General features: G+C 38.6%; 1 protein-coding gene across 5 annotated transcripts in view; it reads right to left on the bottom strand.

Moving 5' to 3' along the window:
* Window positions 1-15,389, bottom strand: part of spag9.S (sperm associated antigen 9 S homeolog) — a 57,650-nt gene that overhangs the window by 28,780 nt on the left and 13,481 nt on the right. For 3 of the 5 annotated variants that reach the window (XR_001933378.2, XM_018238552.2, XM_018238553.2), the window contains exons 4-8: window positions 10,564-10,661; window positions 5,127-5,274; window positions 4,364-4,577; window positions 3,162-3,270; window positions 1,984-2,105 (exon numbers count right to left, since the gene is read on the bottom strand). Coding sequence is in view for 4 of the 5 variants with exons in the window: in XM_018238552.2 (XP_018094041.1) it covers window positions 1,984-2,105; window positions 3,162-3,270; window positions 4,364-4,577; window positions 5,127-5,274; window positions 10,564-10,661 (691 nt within the window). In the remaining variant the exon portion in view is untranslated. Of the gene's footprint in view, window positions 1-1,983; window positions 2,106-3,161; window positions 3,271-4,363; window positions 4,578-5,126; window positions 5,275-8,244; window positions 8,634-10,563; window positions 10,662-15,389 lie in introns of those variants that run through there. The other 2 variants (XM_041578971.1, XM_041578972.1) reach the window with 2 other exon arrangements.

Genomic DNA, 15,389 nt, shown 5'->3' with positions numbered 1-15,389 from the left:
TCTTTTAGTGATGTGCAGGTTGTGAAAAACTTGTACTGCAGTCAACCCTAAACCGCACACCCCAGATCCGTGCCCGCACGCACCCGACTTCTGCCTTCTTTTTATAGACCCGCCCCACCAATGACATCACAAAAGGGGCAGGCAGGCAGCAGAAGTCAGCAGTGTAAGGTTGTTGGCGGGGAGAGCAGGCAGAAGAGTTCAACCTGAATCCTCCCCCTCTGACCCGCTGGTCCCGTGGGTATCAGGCCGGCCTGCACATCACTAGTGTCTTTTACCAACTATACTTCCTAAACCTGCATTATTTCCTGTCAGGTGATCAATGAGTGAGCACACAAAACATGAGAAAAAAGCAGTTCAAGGTAATAGATGTAAAATGCATTATTAATAGCCATTAAAGGACCAGTAACATAAAAAAAATTTGTCTGTACATAACGAAAAAAAAAACACCAAGACACAATTAACTTTAAATTCGCAAAGTCTTTATTAAGAAATAACTAACCGATACTCCGCTTGTGCTCCTCTTCAGAAAAGGCGACGATCCATCGCACGGCGCTGTATTTCTCCTCCCTGGCTATCTCCTATAGCAGGCAGGGAGGAGAAATTGAGCGCCGCACAATGGATCGTCGCCTTTTCTGAAGATAAGCACAAGCTGAGTATCGGTAAGTTATTTCTTAATAAAGACTTTGCAAATTTATAGTTAATTGTGTCTTGGTGTTTTTTTTTTTTTTCATTATGTACAATTATGTACAAACAAATTTTTTTTTAAAAAAATTTTTGTTACTGGTCCTTTACAGGGGTTGTTCACCTTCCAAACACTTTTTTTTCAGCTCAGTTGTTTTTAGATTATTCACCAGAAACAAAGACTTTTTTCAATTGCTTTCCCTCTTTTATTTTTTACCGTTTTCCCAAAATGCAAGTTTAAAGTTCGGGTCTCTGGTTTTTCCGTCGGCAGCTCAGTGATCCAGGAACATCTGAACCGTTACAATTTCTACATTTAGTTGATACTATTAGTTGATACATTTCTCAACAGTATCTTTGGAATATTAGTAACTATTGTATCAATTCTAACAGCTGCCTTTAATGAAACTCAGGGATTCTGCTCAGCAGGGCTAAAGATAACAAATGCATCAACTAAATGTATCAATTTACCGTAGAACAGTTAAAGGAACAGTTCAATATAAAAATAAAAACTGGGTAAATAGAAAAAAAAATGTTTCTAATATAGTTAGTTAGCCAAAAATGTAATGTATAAAGGCTGGAGTGACTGGATGTCTAACATAACAGAACAGAACTTCCTGTTTTGCAGCTCTCTTGGATTCCTCTGATTGGTTATCAGGCAGTAACCAATAAGTGACTTGAGGGGGGGCACATGGGTCATAACTGTTGCTTTTGAATCTGAGCTGAATGCAGAGGATCAATTGCAAACTCACTGAACAGAAATGTACCATGTGGCCTCACTTAAGTCGTTGACTCCAGCCTTTATACATTACATTTTTTCGGCTAACTAACTATATTAGAAACATTTTTTATTTTGCACAGCCTACATATTTACCCAATTTTTATTTTTACATCAACTGTTGCTTTTAAGAGTTGGCAACCCTCCTCCCACAGCTGATTTAGCAGGAGAAAAATGAAACTTTACACTTTAATAATAGAAAAACGGTCACAAGTAGAAAATGGAAAGTAATTGGAAAAAGTCTGGTGAACAATCTGAAACCAACTGAACTGGAAAAAACTGTTTGATGGTGAACAACCCCTTTAATTACGGATATGATTATGGCAATTTAATAAGCTTTTTAGCATATGAACAATCTATTGGAAACATTTCCTTTCAGAGTATTTGAGTCCTTTTAGGATGAGGCAATGGAAGGAAATTCTGATGACTACATCAGATCTATTACAGTCTAAGCTTTATTTTGTATTTCATTCAAATTAAATCCCATACGCACTGCACAAATAAAGACTAATTAATTAAATTCATACCAAGCAAGTCTGCTCCTTCATCAACATCAGCGATAAGGTCAGTCCCAGCAGATGACAGCTCCTCGAATAACGATTCGGTGTTCCGGTCAAACGCTTTATTTTCTATGCCTTTCGTTGGAGTGCTGGTGGAAAAAAGGAACAAGGCAGGAAACAATTAGTTCCAGGTCAAATACAGTCCAATTATAAGATGCAGAGAACGTGCTTTCTCCCATGATTCAGTGTGATTTTCATATCAATTCACATCATTTTAAGTAAGGAATTCCTTTAAGGAAAAGTAAACCTTAAATGAATTGTTCAGTATAGAAACAGGGTAAATAGATAGGCTGTGCAAAATAAAAAATGTTTCTAATATAGTTAGTTAGGCAAAAATGTAGTGTATAAAGGCTGGAGTGGCTGGATATCGAATATAATATAACAGAACACTGCTTCCTACTTTGCAGCTCTCTTGGTTTCCAATGACTGGTTACCCTAGTGACGAGTAACCAATCAGTGACTTGAGGGGGGGCACATGGGCCATAACTGTTGCTTTGGAATCAGAGCTAAATGCGAAGGATCAATTGCAAACTCACTGACCAGTTATGTTTCATGTAGTTCCCCTTTAAGTCACTGACTAACTCAGAGTTAGAGAGCTGAAAAGCAGTCAGTTAGATTCTAGCTATTATGTTAGACATCCAGTCACTCCAGCCTTTATACATTACATTTTTGCCTAACTAACTATATTAGACATTTTGAATGCATTTTGTTCCAACAGTGCCACCTGCTGGTCATTTTCCCACCAGTCTGACCACCAAGTAGTCAAGTAAGTTGTCAGGGGAAAGAAAGAGGCTGCTCTGATATTCTTCTGCTTAGGAAAGATTTGAGAAAGGTTTCTAATTTTTTTCTAAGAAGAACATCAGAGCAGCCTCTTTCTTTCTTGACTACTTGGTGGTCAGACTGGTGAGAAATTGACCAGCAGGTGGCGCTGTTGGAACAAAATTCATTCATATTAACAGTACATGTATCCTTTAATATCTTGGAATGGAAAAAAAATGAATGTACTTTGTAAAAGTGCTTAGAATAGCCCTTTATCAATTTTACAATCACTTTTTTCTAAGATTTACTTGTCCTTTAAGTAAAATTATTGGGGAGAGAACAAGAATGGAAGAACACCCAAAACACAGTATAAGTCAATAACCTACCTAGTTAATTGATATCCTTTGGGATCTCGGCCCATATCCAGCTCAGGCGTTGACTCAATGATTGACTGAACCTCAGATTTTTCCTTGTTGTCATTGGTATCTTCAGAAACTACATATCAAGGATAAAAAGAACTGATAATGTGATACTGTTTAAAAATCAGTATGCTATGTGGGCATTGGTTATAGGTAGGATAAAGCTATATCTTTTTTTCGTTATGCTCATGCTGCTTTCATGCTGAAACAAATATAAACCATATACCCCCCCAAAGTGCTTTCACTAAGCCAATTCCAGTACAAACTAAATCTAACAAAATATCTGCCTTTTGCACAAATCCTGCATGTAGAGAGACAGGATTTCTGGTGATTTTAATAGAGTGAGCTCTAATACATCTTCTAGGCAAAAGGAGCCTCCCTATAAGATATATTGGATCTAACTGTCAATGATTATCTGACACCCAACTTCTGAATGAAGAGAGAACGAAGAGAAACAGATGCTGAGAGAGGGATAGTGAAGATAAACGTGATTATCAAGCAGTACAGAATTTACAATTGATTGTATTTAGAAAGTTTCTTATTTCAGTATGCTGAAGCTTATATTAAATTTTCATTTTCACGATAGTTCCCCTTTAAAACAATATGCAGAGAAAATGCAGAGTCAGCGCAGACAGTAATCCTTGCAAATGAATCCCTTTGTCTGCAATTAGCCACAAAGCTCATGCCCTTGGGATTTAAGTTACATTAGACGCAGAGCCAATCAATAACTCTATATTCTTTACAGCATCATCATGGATAATGGCTCTGGGCATGAAATAATGTTGCTAAATACATTAGGTTTCACAATCTGCATCCAAGGCTAGAAATCACAATGGCAGCTCCTGACCTTGACTTCAGAAAGAGGCACATGGCATTCTAAACAAAGGTGGAACCACCTACAAGATAACAGGAAACTATGAACATTGGATTCAACTTAAAAATAACCTTTTTTATATATTACCGTTCTAGAAACAGGTTTTCATTTCATACCAGTTCTCTAAATTTGTTATTATCTAGTATCTAGGGCCTCCCAGGCTCTAGCAACCTGATAAGTGTTTTAAACTCATGATTTAAAAAATAAAAAAACAAAAAGAAGGAAATACAACTCATTGGAGAAAGAGAGGTGACCACCAAGAACAAAGGGAGAGCTGTTGTACAAATCCACCCACCAGTGGTTGGCACTGTGGCTTCCCGAGTACCATCACTCTTGTTGCTGTTCTGGACATTGTTGTTTGCCAAGTTTGCCTTCAAGACATCATCTTTATGCGACTTGGACTTCATAATAATGTCGTCCTTGTGTGGCTTTGAGGCAGAGTGAACCATACTGTCAGTGTCAGAGCCACCAGTTTTTGGAACTGCTTGGCTGATATTTAAGATTTCCTCCTGGAAAAAAATGGAAAGAGGTGGAACGTGTACAAGATGATTTGACTCCTCCACACAAAGTTGGGGGTTTTTGGCCAATGTATGGTGCCTATGGTGATGATTTGACTCCAAAATACAAAGTTGGAGGTTTTTTGGCCAATGTATTGTACCTATACAACATATATATCAGACAGGTTAGACCAGTGATCCCCAACCAGTGCCTCGTGAGCAACTTGGATGTTGCTTCCAGTGGCCTCAAACGGGTGCTTATTTTTAAATTCCTGGTTTGGAGGCAGGTTTTGGTTGTATAAAAACCATGAGTACTGCCAAATTGAGCCTCCTTTAGGCTGCCAGTCCACATAGGAGCTACCAAATGGTCATTCAAAGCCCATATTTGGCACACTCAGGAACTTTTCTCATGCACATATTGCTCCCCAACTCTTTTCCATTTGAATGAGGCTCACTGGTAAAAAAAAAAAAAAAAAAAAAAAAAAAAAGATTGGGGACCCCATGGTCCTTGCCTGAAGCCATTGTCTAATGACTTCAGGCAAGGACCTGTAGCAGTCTTACCTTCAAACTGGTATTGCAGCAAGGATGGTTTGGATCTGGGTGTTTCCATGGACCGTTCCCTGGTGTCTCAGAACCCTGGCTGTGAGGTATGAGCAAAGAGTCCCCAGGGTTCAGTGGAAAGATTCCGAGTGAGATTGGACGCTCTTTCCTGTTTGCAATAAAAATAGCATATAATAGTATCAATACCAGTTTTACCCAACTGGTGGCCATTTTGAACTTCTATTCAAGGAGAACTACAAACCAGACACAAATATCTGTTTAATTTACTTTTGCTAACAACAGTATGACTTCAAAGAATTCATCACTTCAGATGAATTTAGCCAAATTTTACCTAAACAAAACATCTGTCTTAATGGAGAAGGAAAGTCTTTTTCGACTTGGGGTGCCAAATGTTAGGCACCCCGCAAGTGATTGTATTTACTTACATGAAACCCTGTGCTCCTATCAGCAGAAAACTGCACCGGCCCGGGGTAATTCAAGCGAGCACCATGGAGTGCTTCTCTTCCGGCTTCTTCTTTCTTCAAATTTCCCGGGGCAGACGCATGCGCAGTAGAATGAAAAAGCTGACTTTTTAGTTAAAGTTCGGCTTTTCACTCTCATGCGCAGCCGTCGAAGAAAGAAGAAGCCGGAAAAGGAACTCTCCGTGGTGCTCGCTGGAATAACCCCGGGCCGGTGCAGTTTTCTGCTGATAGGAGCACAGGGTTTCATGGTAAGTAAATACATTCACTTACCGAATATTTAAGCAACAGATATGTTATTATGAAAAAGGTTTATCTACATACATGAAGCAGGGTTTTACATTGGGGTTAGTTTCCATTTAATACTAATCTATATCTAAGCCTTCCTTTTTAATCCCACAAATAATGCCCACAGCAGTACAAAAAATAGCTGTAGAATACAAAGTACCCTAGGGCGAAAAGTTTTAAAAAACAGTAGTGCCAGTCCGAGGTCGGACAGCAATCATGGGGGGGGGGTAAGTTGGCGCCTGCAGTGATTTTGGCTTTTATTTGTGATATTTTAATTTCTATCTTATAAATACAACATTGCTCTGGTCCCAATGTAAATCTCTGCCCCTAGTTCAGTGGATCAGAAGCAGAGAGAGTATTTGCACCCAACTGTGCCACATTCGCCTGTAACATCTTCTTTCTGATCAGCCCATAATACATAGCAGCACAGCTGCGGAGTCTCAACTGTCCCAGTCTCTCTCTCCCCCTCGCCGTGGGGATTTACAGGGAACCTGGCTAATTACACAGTTGTTTGCCACCGCACGCACAGCCACTAATTCAGCTGCAGTGTGTGACAGGTACATCTCACTTTTCCCTATTGGAACGAGCAATTACTGATATTTATGCAGAGATAATCTGCTCTGGAACATTGAATAAAACTACTAGAGACTGAACAACCAACTCAGGACAAATTCATATTGTTTTGCCTATGCTCAATCAAAAAAATATAATGCAAAACAGGGGTCAGCTACCCCACTAGCCCAAAACAGATAAAGACAGAGATAGATAACGTTCAATGTTACATATAAATATAAGACTTGACATGAGAATGGTTCCCTGGATGTGTGTGTGTGTGTGTGTGTGTGTGTGTGACATGGGGCTACACATATTGTCAGTTTCATAGCTGCCGCAGTCATGTGACTTTAATAGTTGAGGTATATGTGGCTATTTAGTCCTGTAGTTCAGCCTCATAACCATATGTGTATACTTGCAAAGGAACTAGGACATGCACTAAATGAGTAAAAACATATATACAGGTATACAGGGGCGTAACTATAGAGGAAGCAGACCCTGCGGTTGCAGGGGGGCCCAGGAGTGTAGGGGGCCTAGTGAGACCCTAATTAATTAGCAATTTTAATATATCTTGGTAAAATAGGCCATCTTATAAATATTTTGGGGTCCTAAATTGAATTTGCTATGGGGCCCAGTAACAACTAGTTACGCCACTGCAGGTATAGGATTCCGTTATCCGGAAACTTGTTATCCAGAAAGCCCCAACTTATGACAGCAATTGACAGCATTATAATCAAATAATCCAAATTTTTTAAAAGTATATAATTTTTCTCTGTGATAATAAAACCGTACCTTGTACTTGATCCAAACTAAGATATAATTAATCGTTATTTGAAGAAAAACCACCCTAATTAATGTTTACATGATTTTCTATATAGATATTAAGATCCAAATCGAGGAAAGATCAGTTATCTGAAAACCCCCAGGTCCCGAGCATTCTGGATAACAGGTCTCATACCTGTATTAGTAAATCCTAGTGACTATAGTACAGCCTCATGGAATATATAAATACATGTTTATACAAATATTAAAAGAATTACATAAGAGTTCCTCTGTGCACCCTCTGTGTCTCTCACTAAATACACTTGTTTAAAAATAATCAAAATTCTATTATCTATACTATACATATATATATATACATACATACATACATACATACATACATATACACACACACACATATACCCCTACCATGAAAGAGCGAGATTTACAAATAAATTATAGAGCAGACATTAATTTATGAATATATTATATTCGATATTATGTTAGTTTGTACATTAAATAATATTTAGGGTATTTGTAGTGTGCACAGACAAACATGAGAGTGACGGGAGGGAAGGGTTCTCTGCTGCAAGGTACTAAGAGGCATGAGTCAGACAGTCTCTAATTATTAGTCAGATGGGGAAGAATATTAGGGGGCACTTGTCGCCTTGTCGGCACAAATAAGGGTTAAAAAAAGCAAGCAATTTAATTTAAGTTCCAGCTGAGCTGACCAATGACTTCACAGTGGGGCCACTAAACCATCTCATGCTAAATACAAGTCCCCCTCTGGCTTAACTGACACTTATCCCAATAATGCAACACTTGATATACCAGAAATCTGCACTAAGAATACAAATAAGTGCCCCAGGCAAGGGTTACATTTCATGGAGAGTCAGGCACCATTGCTAGGGAGAATGAATGAGATCTGTGGAAAGAAAGGAGTTCAAGAAGAGAGAGAGATTAAGGAGACAGACAGCAGAGATGCCCTAGTGCGACAGAGATCCCAAACTGCAGCCATAAAAGCAAAGGCTGACGGAGCGGAGGCAAGGCCGACGTACCTGAGTATCCTGGGCAGATTCACCGTCAGGGCTGGCAATCCACTGGAGAAGGAAAAGTGGACGAGCAGCAGAACGGAGAGGGAGACTAAAATTGCAGAATTAATGACCACCGCCCCGCCAACAAAGCCAAACACAAACAGAAGCATGCATCTGGGACTCATGGCGCTGCGCTGGCATGGTGGGCCGCCGGTAGAAGGAAAGCTACGCGACGAACGAGGGGGACTCTTGGGGAGGCTGAGACTCTGTCATTCAGACACTGCCACAATAACAATTCCATGGGCTCCCGCTTCATCCACTCCTGCAGGAGCTTCACAGCGATGACATCACCCTCCTCTCTCTCCCTGCTCGTCTCTCCAAATAAATAAATAACCAGGGATCTGCTCATTTCCCAGGCAAAGCCCCAACCCTCCTTCATTAACAATACACCGGCTTCCACGCATTAAAGGGGACACAACATACATCTCATTTTCTAAAGAAACCAGATGAATTTTGGGAAAATTGAAATTAATATTTTAGCTCATAATTTTGAAACATAAATTACAAACAGGGAAAACACACACACACATATATATATATATATATATATATATATATATATATATATATATATATATAAACACAGAAATATCTAAAAATATATCATTTCAAACTGGAAAAAAATCTATTTGAAATTATATACTGTATATATTTTTTAATACATCTGTCTTTTTTTTTTTTAAATGAAACAAAAAAGAAAATAATATTGTGTATCATTATAAGAGAAATGGTCTCAGCCACTATAAATATGAAACATGTACAGGTATAGGATGAGTTATCAAGAAACCAGTTATTCAGAAAGCTCTGAATTACGGAAAGGCCGTCTAGCATAGACTCCATTATAATCAAATAATCCAAATGTTTAAAAATGATTTCCTTTTTCTCTGTAATAATAAACAGTAACTTGTACTTGATCCCAACTAAAATAGAATTAATCCTTATCGGAAGCAAAACCAGCCTATTGGGTTTATTTAGGGGCAGTTTTATCAAGGGTCGAAGTGAATTAGAGGGAATTTTCCAAGTAAAAAAATTTGAAATTCGAAGTAATTTTTTGGATACTTTGACCATTGAATAGGATACTACGACTTCAAATTTACTTTCGACTTCGATTCGAAGTAAAAATCGTTTGACTATTCGACCATTTGATAATTGAAGTACTGTCTCTTTAAAATAATTTCGACTTCAATACTTCGCCTTCCAGAGCATATTTCTAAGTTTTTTGTATTCAAAGGAAAATCGTTTGAATCGTACGATTCGAAGTACGATCATACTACGATTGGAATACGATGTACGATGCAAATAATCCTAAGAATTTGACTTCGAATTTCGTAGTACAGGTATAGGATCCCTTATCCGGAAACCCGATATCCAGAAAGCTCTGAATTACGGAATGGCTCCCATTTTATCCAAATAATCCAAATTTTTAAAAATGATTTCCCTTTTCTCTGTACTAATAAAACAGTACCTTGTATTAAGATATAATTAATCCTTATTGGAAGCAAAAGCAGCCTATTGGGTTTATTTAATGTTTACATGATTTTCTAGTAGACTTAAGGCATGAAGACCAAAATTACGGAAAGATCCGTTATCCGGAAAACCGAGCATTCTGGATAACAAGTCCCATACCTGTATTCAATTTGATGGTCGAATTTCGAAGTATTTTCCACTTCGAAATTCGACCCTTGATAAATCTGCCCCTTAATGTTGACATGACTTTCTAATTGTATGAAGATCCAAATTATCGGTTATCCAGAAAACCTCAGGTCCTTAGCATTCTGGATAACAGGTCCCACACCTGTAGTATATAATATTATAAAAAGCAGGATGGTTTTAACTACAGTTTACAGCATTCTACCCAGCCTGACAAGAGGGTGCAGGGAGATGTAGCACAATATGAAAAGGATGTTGGAATTGGTCAATATTACAATTCAGAATTTAAAACATTTCCAACATTTTTTTTTAGAATTCTGTACTGCAATTCTAATGTTAAGCCAAACTTTTTAATTGTTACATTTATACTATATTAAAATAATTTTTTTCTGCCCTCTGCTTGGGAATGAAATTGCAGAGTAACGTTTGCTTGCTTTAATGTGTTTAGTTCCAGCACATTACAGTTCTCGTCTCCTACAAAATTCCAATCATTCAGCAACCTTTTATTGAATCAGCCAGATGATTGTTGGAGGATTTCCCTACAAAGGCTACATTATCTCTGTGGCACAAAGAGGGAGTGTGGGAGAGGTCTTTTTTCACTCCTATACAAATGTGACAAAAAAAAAAATGTACCGAATTTTGCTGTGCAAGGAAGATTCCAATTGGTCGCCACCTAGTAGCTGCTGAAGCTGTTTGGTACGTTCCAAGTGTTCCATGTAATTATGGATCATCTGCAAAAAAAATAAAAAAAATTAAATGGGAACTCCAAACATAATTTAAGCTTTTTGAACAGTAAACATAATTTCAAGCAATTTTGCCATATACATCAATTAAAAAATATGCAGACTTTTCATGATTTTTAATGATTTCTGACAGTTCCCTAAGCCTAGCCCCCTGCTCTTCTGCTGATCTGTCTGACTACTTTGCTGAGCTGGCTGACTACTGTTACTTTGTATCAACAGCCATCTGTCCTCAGCCTGCATCCTCCAAACCCCACAATTCCCTGCACATGTGATTTCAATAAGAAACGGAACATTGTGGGTTATGTAGTTCCTGCATGCTGTCTGTAAGCTGTGGTTGTTGTTACAATTTGTAACATTAGTGTTGAGTCCCTCCTTCCCTGCCAGGATTTCAAATGATGCAGAAAGAGAAGAACTGTTAATCAGCTGGATTTCAGCATAGAAAATGGCATTTAGTCATACTTATTGAAGAAACAGGTAACTGTGATGGGTATATTAGGGGTTTCTGTGTTATGTGGGCCTCTTTATCAAATTTTGGTTTTGAAGCGGGAGTTCCCCTTTAAAGGAGACACCTGTTGCCACATAACTAATAATGTGCAGGTCCAGAATTTTCCAACCTGCATCTAGCGCTAGCTGGAGAAAGGGCTTGAGAACCCGCACTGACTTAGGATAAAGGGAAACTAGTCCCTCCAAACCAGGCACATAAACAGAACCATTGGGAATAAAGGGACAACAAACAAGATGGTGTCTCTCTAGATTTGCCACCAACACGAACTTCCACTTGACTATCATCAGAGATTATAGCCACAGGCATATGCCCAATGATAAACTATAAACATGTGCCTTTATATGTCACCTGGTCCATACATGGGTGTCCAGAGAAAATGTCCCGGGGGTCATGTATGCTAATATCATATAGGGCAGCATTCCACTGAAAATGAACCTATGCAGTAGATAACCCAATTATGCATAATATGGTAATAAATAGAGATGCACCGAATCATGGATTCGGTTCAGGATTTGGACAGGATTCTGCCTTTTCCAGCAGGTTTCGGCCGAATCCTTGTGTATGGTCGAACCGAATCCGAATTTGCATATGTAAATTAGGGGCGGGAAATCACGACTTTTCATCACAAAACAAGGAAGTGAAAAAAATGTTCACACTTTTTCCTTTCCCGCCTCTAATTTGCATATGCAAATTTAGATTTGGTTCAGTATTCTGCCAAATCGTTCACAAAGGATTCAGGGATTCGGCCGAATCCCAAATAGTGGGTTCGGTGCATCCCTAGTAATAAATGAATACACTCCTACCTAAATTAATTTTCATTTATGAAAACAATTACACTTGCTATTGTTATTTAATGCTACTCTACACATCATAGGTGGCAAACTCGGTTTTAATTAAAAGACGCTTTTCAAAAAAAGTTCCTCCTTCCTAAGCCCTCCCACTAATGTAGTAACAGCCAATGAACACTCCCTACTAAGCGCATGTTCTTAGCTCAGCCAATCCCCTGCAAATGCTACAGGTAAACTGCCTACCAATTAACTTTATTAATGGCACCGCAGGCTTCCCTTCAAATCCTCCTTAGCCCCTGCCAACATCACTGTCAGAGTTAAAGATGATTGAGGCTTGCCTTGGGTGGGAAGTTTGAAAAATATTGTGTGATATTAAAAATCAAATTTATAAACAATGTCCTGGAACCAGCTGAAGAAGCCAGGGTGGGGCAACTGTCCCCTCTTGCCCCCTTCTGCAGATACCCACGGGTCCATATATTCTAAAGCTCGTTATTAAATCCCGTTTTACTATGTATTTGCACAGTTGGGTCTGCTCAGAACTTAACAGCCCATTATGAGATAACCATTAATGATTACAATAAAAAATATATACCATAAATATTAAAATGTATTAAAAGTAAATACTAAAAGGTCAGGGAAAACATGTTTTTTTTTTATTGACTATAAAATTCACCAAAACATGTTTATAAATAAAATCTAGCACCCATCCAAACTGATAAACATGGATACCCATTGTAAGCAGCAGTTCTGCCCTGCTTTATGGCTGAGATTCTATCTATCTGTATAACAGAGCATTCTGTCACAGTGACACCGAATGCAGGTCGAATCCAACGCAGGGTGAAATGCTTATGTCTAATAGCTGTTATTTTGGAAAAATTAGACCCTTTAATTTAAAAAAAAAAAAAAAAAAAAAAGTGAAATAAACACGTGGAGAGAGCATTTGTCTAATCAGCACAATCATACACAGGAGCAGCACATGAGCAGTTGCCAAGCAATGCACAGGGTGATCTGCACTTTCCCGAGATATTGCTGAGGCGCAAGTGATGTGAGCCCAATATTGTAAGCACCCAGAATGAGCATGCGCTTGTTGGAAAGGCTAAAGGGGATGTAAACCCAATAATACATTTGCCTAATGAAGTAAAATACTCTAAGCTAAACTTCTCAATATACAGTGGCGCTTGAAAGTTTGTTAAAATACCTATATTTTTATGTCCACGTGACTTAAAACATCATCATTCATCAAGTGAATAAAATTTAACGAATAAAACTAAAATTAGTACATGTATATGTATTTATTCAGGGACACTTTAATAACAGGGCAAATGGGGCACTGTTTTTGGGGGCCTACAGACAGCTTTATGATTTATTTTTTAACTTTATTAATTTTTTGCCACACCACAATGTCATATATTAGGGCCTGTGGCAGAGATTTTTTTTTGATAGGTAGGGGGCGGAGGAGAGCGCAAGAAGGAGGAAGCCGGAAGCAGAAGTGCGGTGGCAGGGCAGTGATTGCTTTGAATTTCCCACCCCCCATACTGGTTTCTTTTGAAAGCGGAGAGAAAGAACATTGTTCCTGACTGTGATTAGGCAAGGATGACAGATGGTAAATACTTGTGGCTCGGAGGCTCCCCCAACACCAACAACTGTTCCAGCTTTGTTACTCCTTACTTGGTGGGGGTTTTCTACGTTGTCTACATTCTCACTTCCCTTATCTTGTAGCAATTTTTACCCATTTTCTCTAACAGTTATTAACTCTCTGAGATTTAACTCCTTGATTAGTCTTTCTGAATTTTAACAGCTGAAGTATTATAGATGGAATTGCCCCTGTATCATTATACATTGAATGCTGGGGGAATTTATACATTGAATTGTCCCTGTGCCATCCTGTTATGAGTTCTGTGGTTTTTATAAATTAAATTGCCCCTATGCCATCCTGCTAATTTCTGGGGGTATTTACACATGGAACTGCTACTGTGTTCATCCTTCAGTTTTTATTTTATTTGTCTTTTTCTTCTGAACTGGCTTTCAAAAGGGGGCCATAGAGTAGTCCCCAGGTAGCCCATAAACTATTGTACTATGGGCTGTATCGTTAGGAGACTAAATTTTGTTGTTACTGGTATTATTAATCTTCTATTTAGGTATCTCCTCCTCATACTCCAGTTTCTCACTGAACCAATACTTGGTTGGTAGCTATCTGGTTGCTAGGGTCTAAATTACCCTGTTAAAACTTCACACGGGAGTGCTGCTGAATAAAAAGATAAATAATTAAAAACCGCAATTAATAAAAAATGAAAACCAATTGCAAATTGTCTCAGAATATCCCTTTCAACATCATACTAAAAGTTATTTTAAAGATGAGCAACCCCTAATGAACAGGGGTACTTCTCATGACTCAGCCTTACTGCAAATCTGCCACAAGCACAGACAAGGTCTGTTCATTGGCCATGTTTTAGGGATCTTACTTGCTTGTCTGGGATTAATGGAGTGCTCAGTGGCCAGTTCTACAGTGATTATACTGGAACAGTTGGGTTAATATGCTAATTATCCATGTTTGTAGTATATGTAATATACGGTCAGATCTGCGTTAAATATTCTGATTATCCATTTAATACTGGCATGGCTGAATAATGTTTTGTTAAATGAGTGTGTGGCCAAAAAGTGGGCATGGTTTTACCAAAATTTATAGAGGAAATTCAAGACCGTTATCCTATCCAGAAGTGGCTGACCATCAAAGATAACTCCAACTGCAAGGCATCTAATAGTGTGAAAGATTACAAAGGAACCCAGGGTAACTTCTAAGCAGCTGAAGAACTGTCTCACATTGGAGAATGTTGATGTTCATCCATGAGTCCACCATAAGTAGAACACTGAACAGAAATGGTGTGTATGGCAGGGTAGCAAGGAGAAAGGCACTGCTTCCCCCAAGAGAATATTGCTGACCATCTACAGTTTGCTAAAGATCATGTGGACTAACCAGAAGGATACTGGAAGACAGTTCTTCTGGACAGATCAAAATAGAACTTTTTAGCTTAAATCAGGAGTGTTACATTTGGAGAAACTTTGTAGAACTTTTATCCCATCTGTAAAACAGGTGGTGGGAGTGTTCTGGTTTGGGCCTGTTTTGCTTACCATCATTGATGGAACAATGAATTCCGAACTATACCAGATAATTCTAAAGGAAAATATCAAGAAATCTGTCCGAGATCTGAATCTCAAGGGACAGTGGGTCATGCAGCAAGACAACGATCCTAAGCATGCAAGATGTTCTACCAAAGAATGGTTAAAGAAGAATAAAGTGAATGGCCAAGTCAAAGTCCTGACCTTAATCCAACTGAAATGTTTTGGAAAGACCTAAAGTGAGCAGTTCATGTGAGACCCACCAACATCCAAGAGCTGAAGTTGTTCTGTATGGAGGAATGGGCT

Source organism: Xenopus laevis, chromosome 9_10S (genome assembly GCF_017654675.1).
Source record: "Xenopus laevis strain J_2021 chromosome 9_10S, Xenopus_laevis_v10.1, whole genome shotgun sequence".
NCBI lineage: Eukaryota > Metazoa > Chordata > Amphibia > Anura > Pipidae > Xenopus > Xenopus laevis.
Note: the sequence above shows the minus strand (reverse complement) of the source record. Positions and strands in the feature narration are given on the sequence as shown.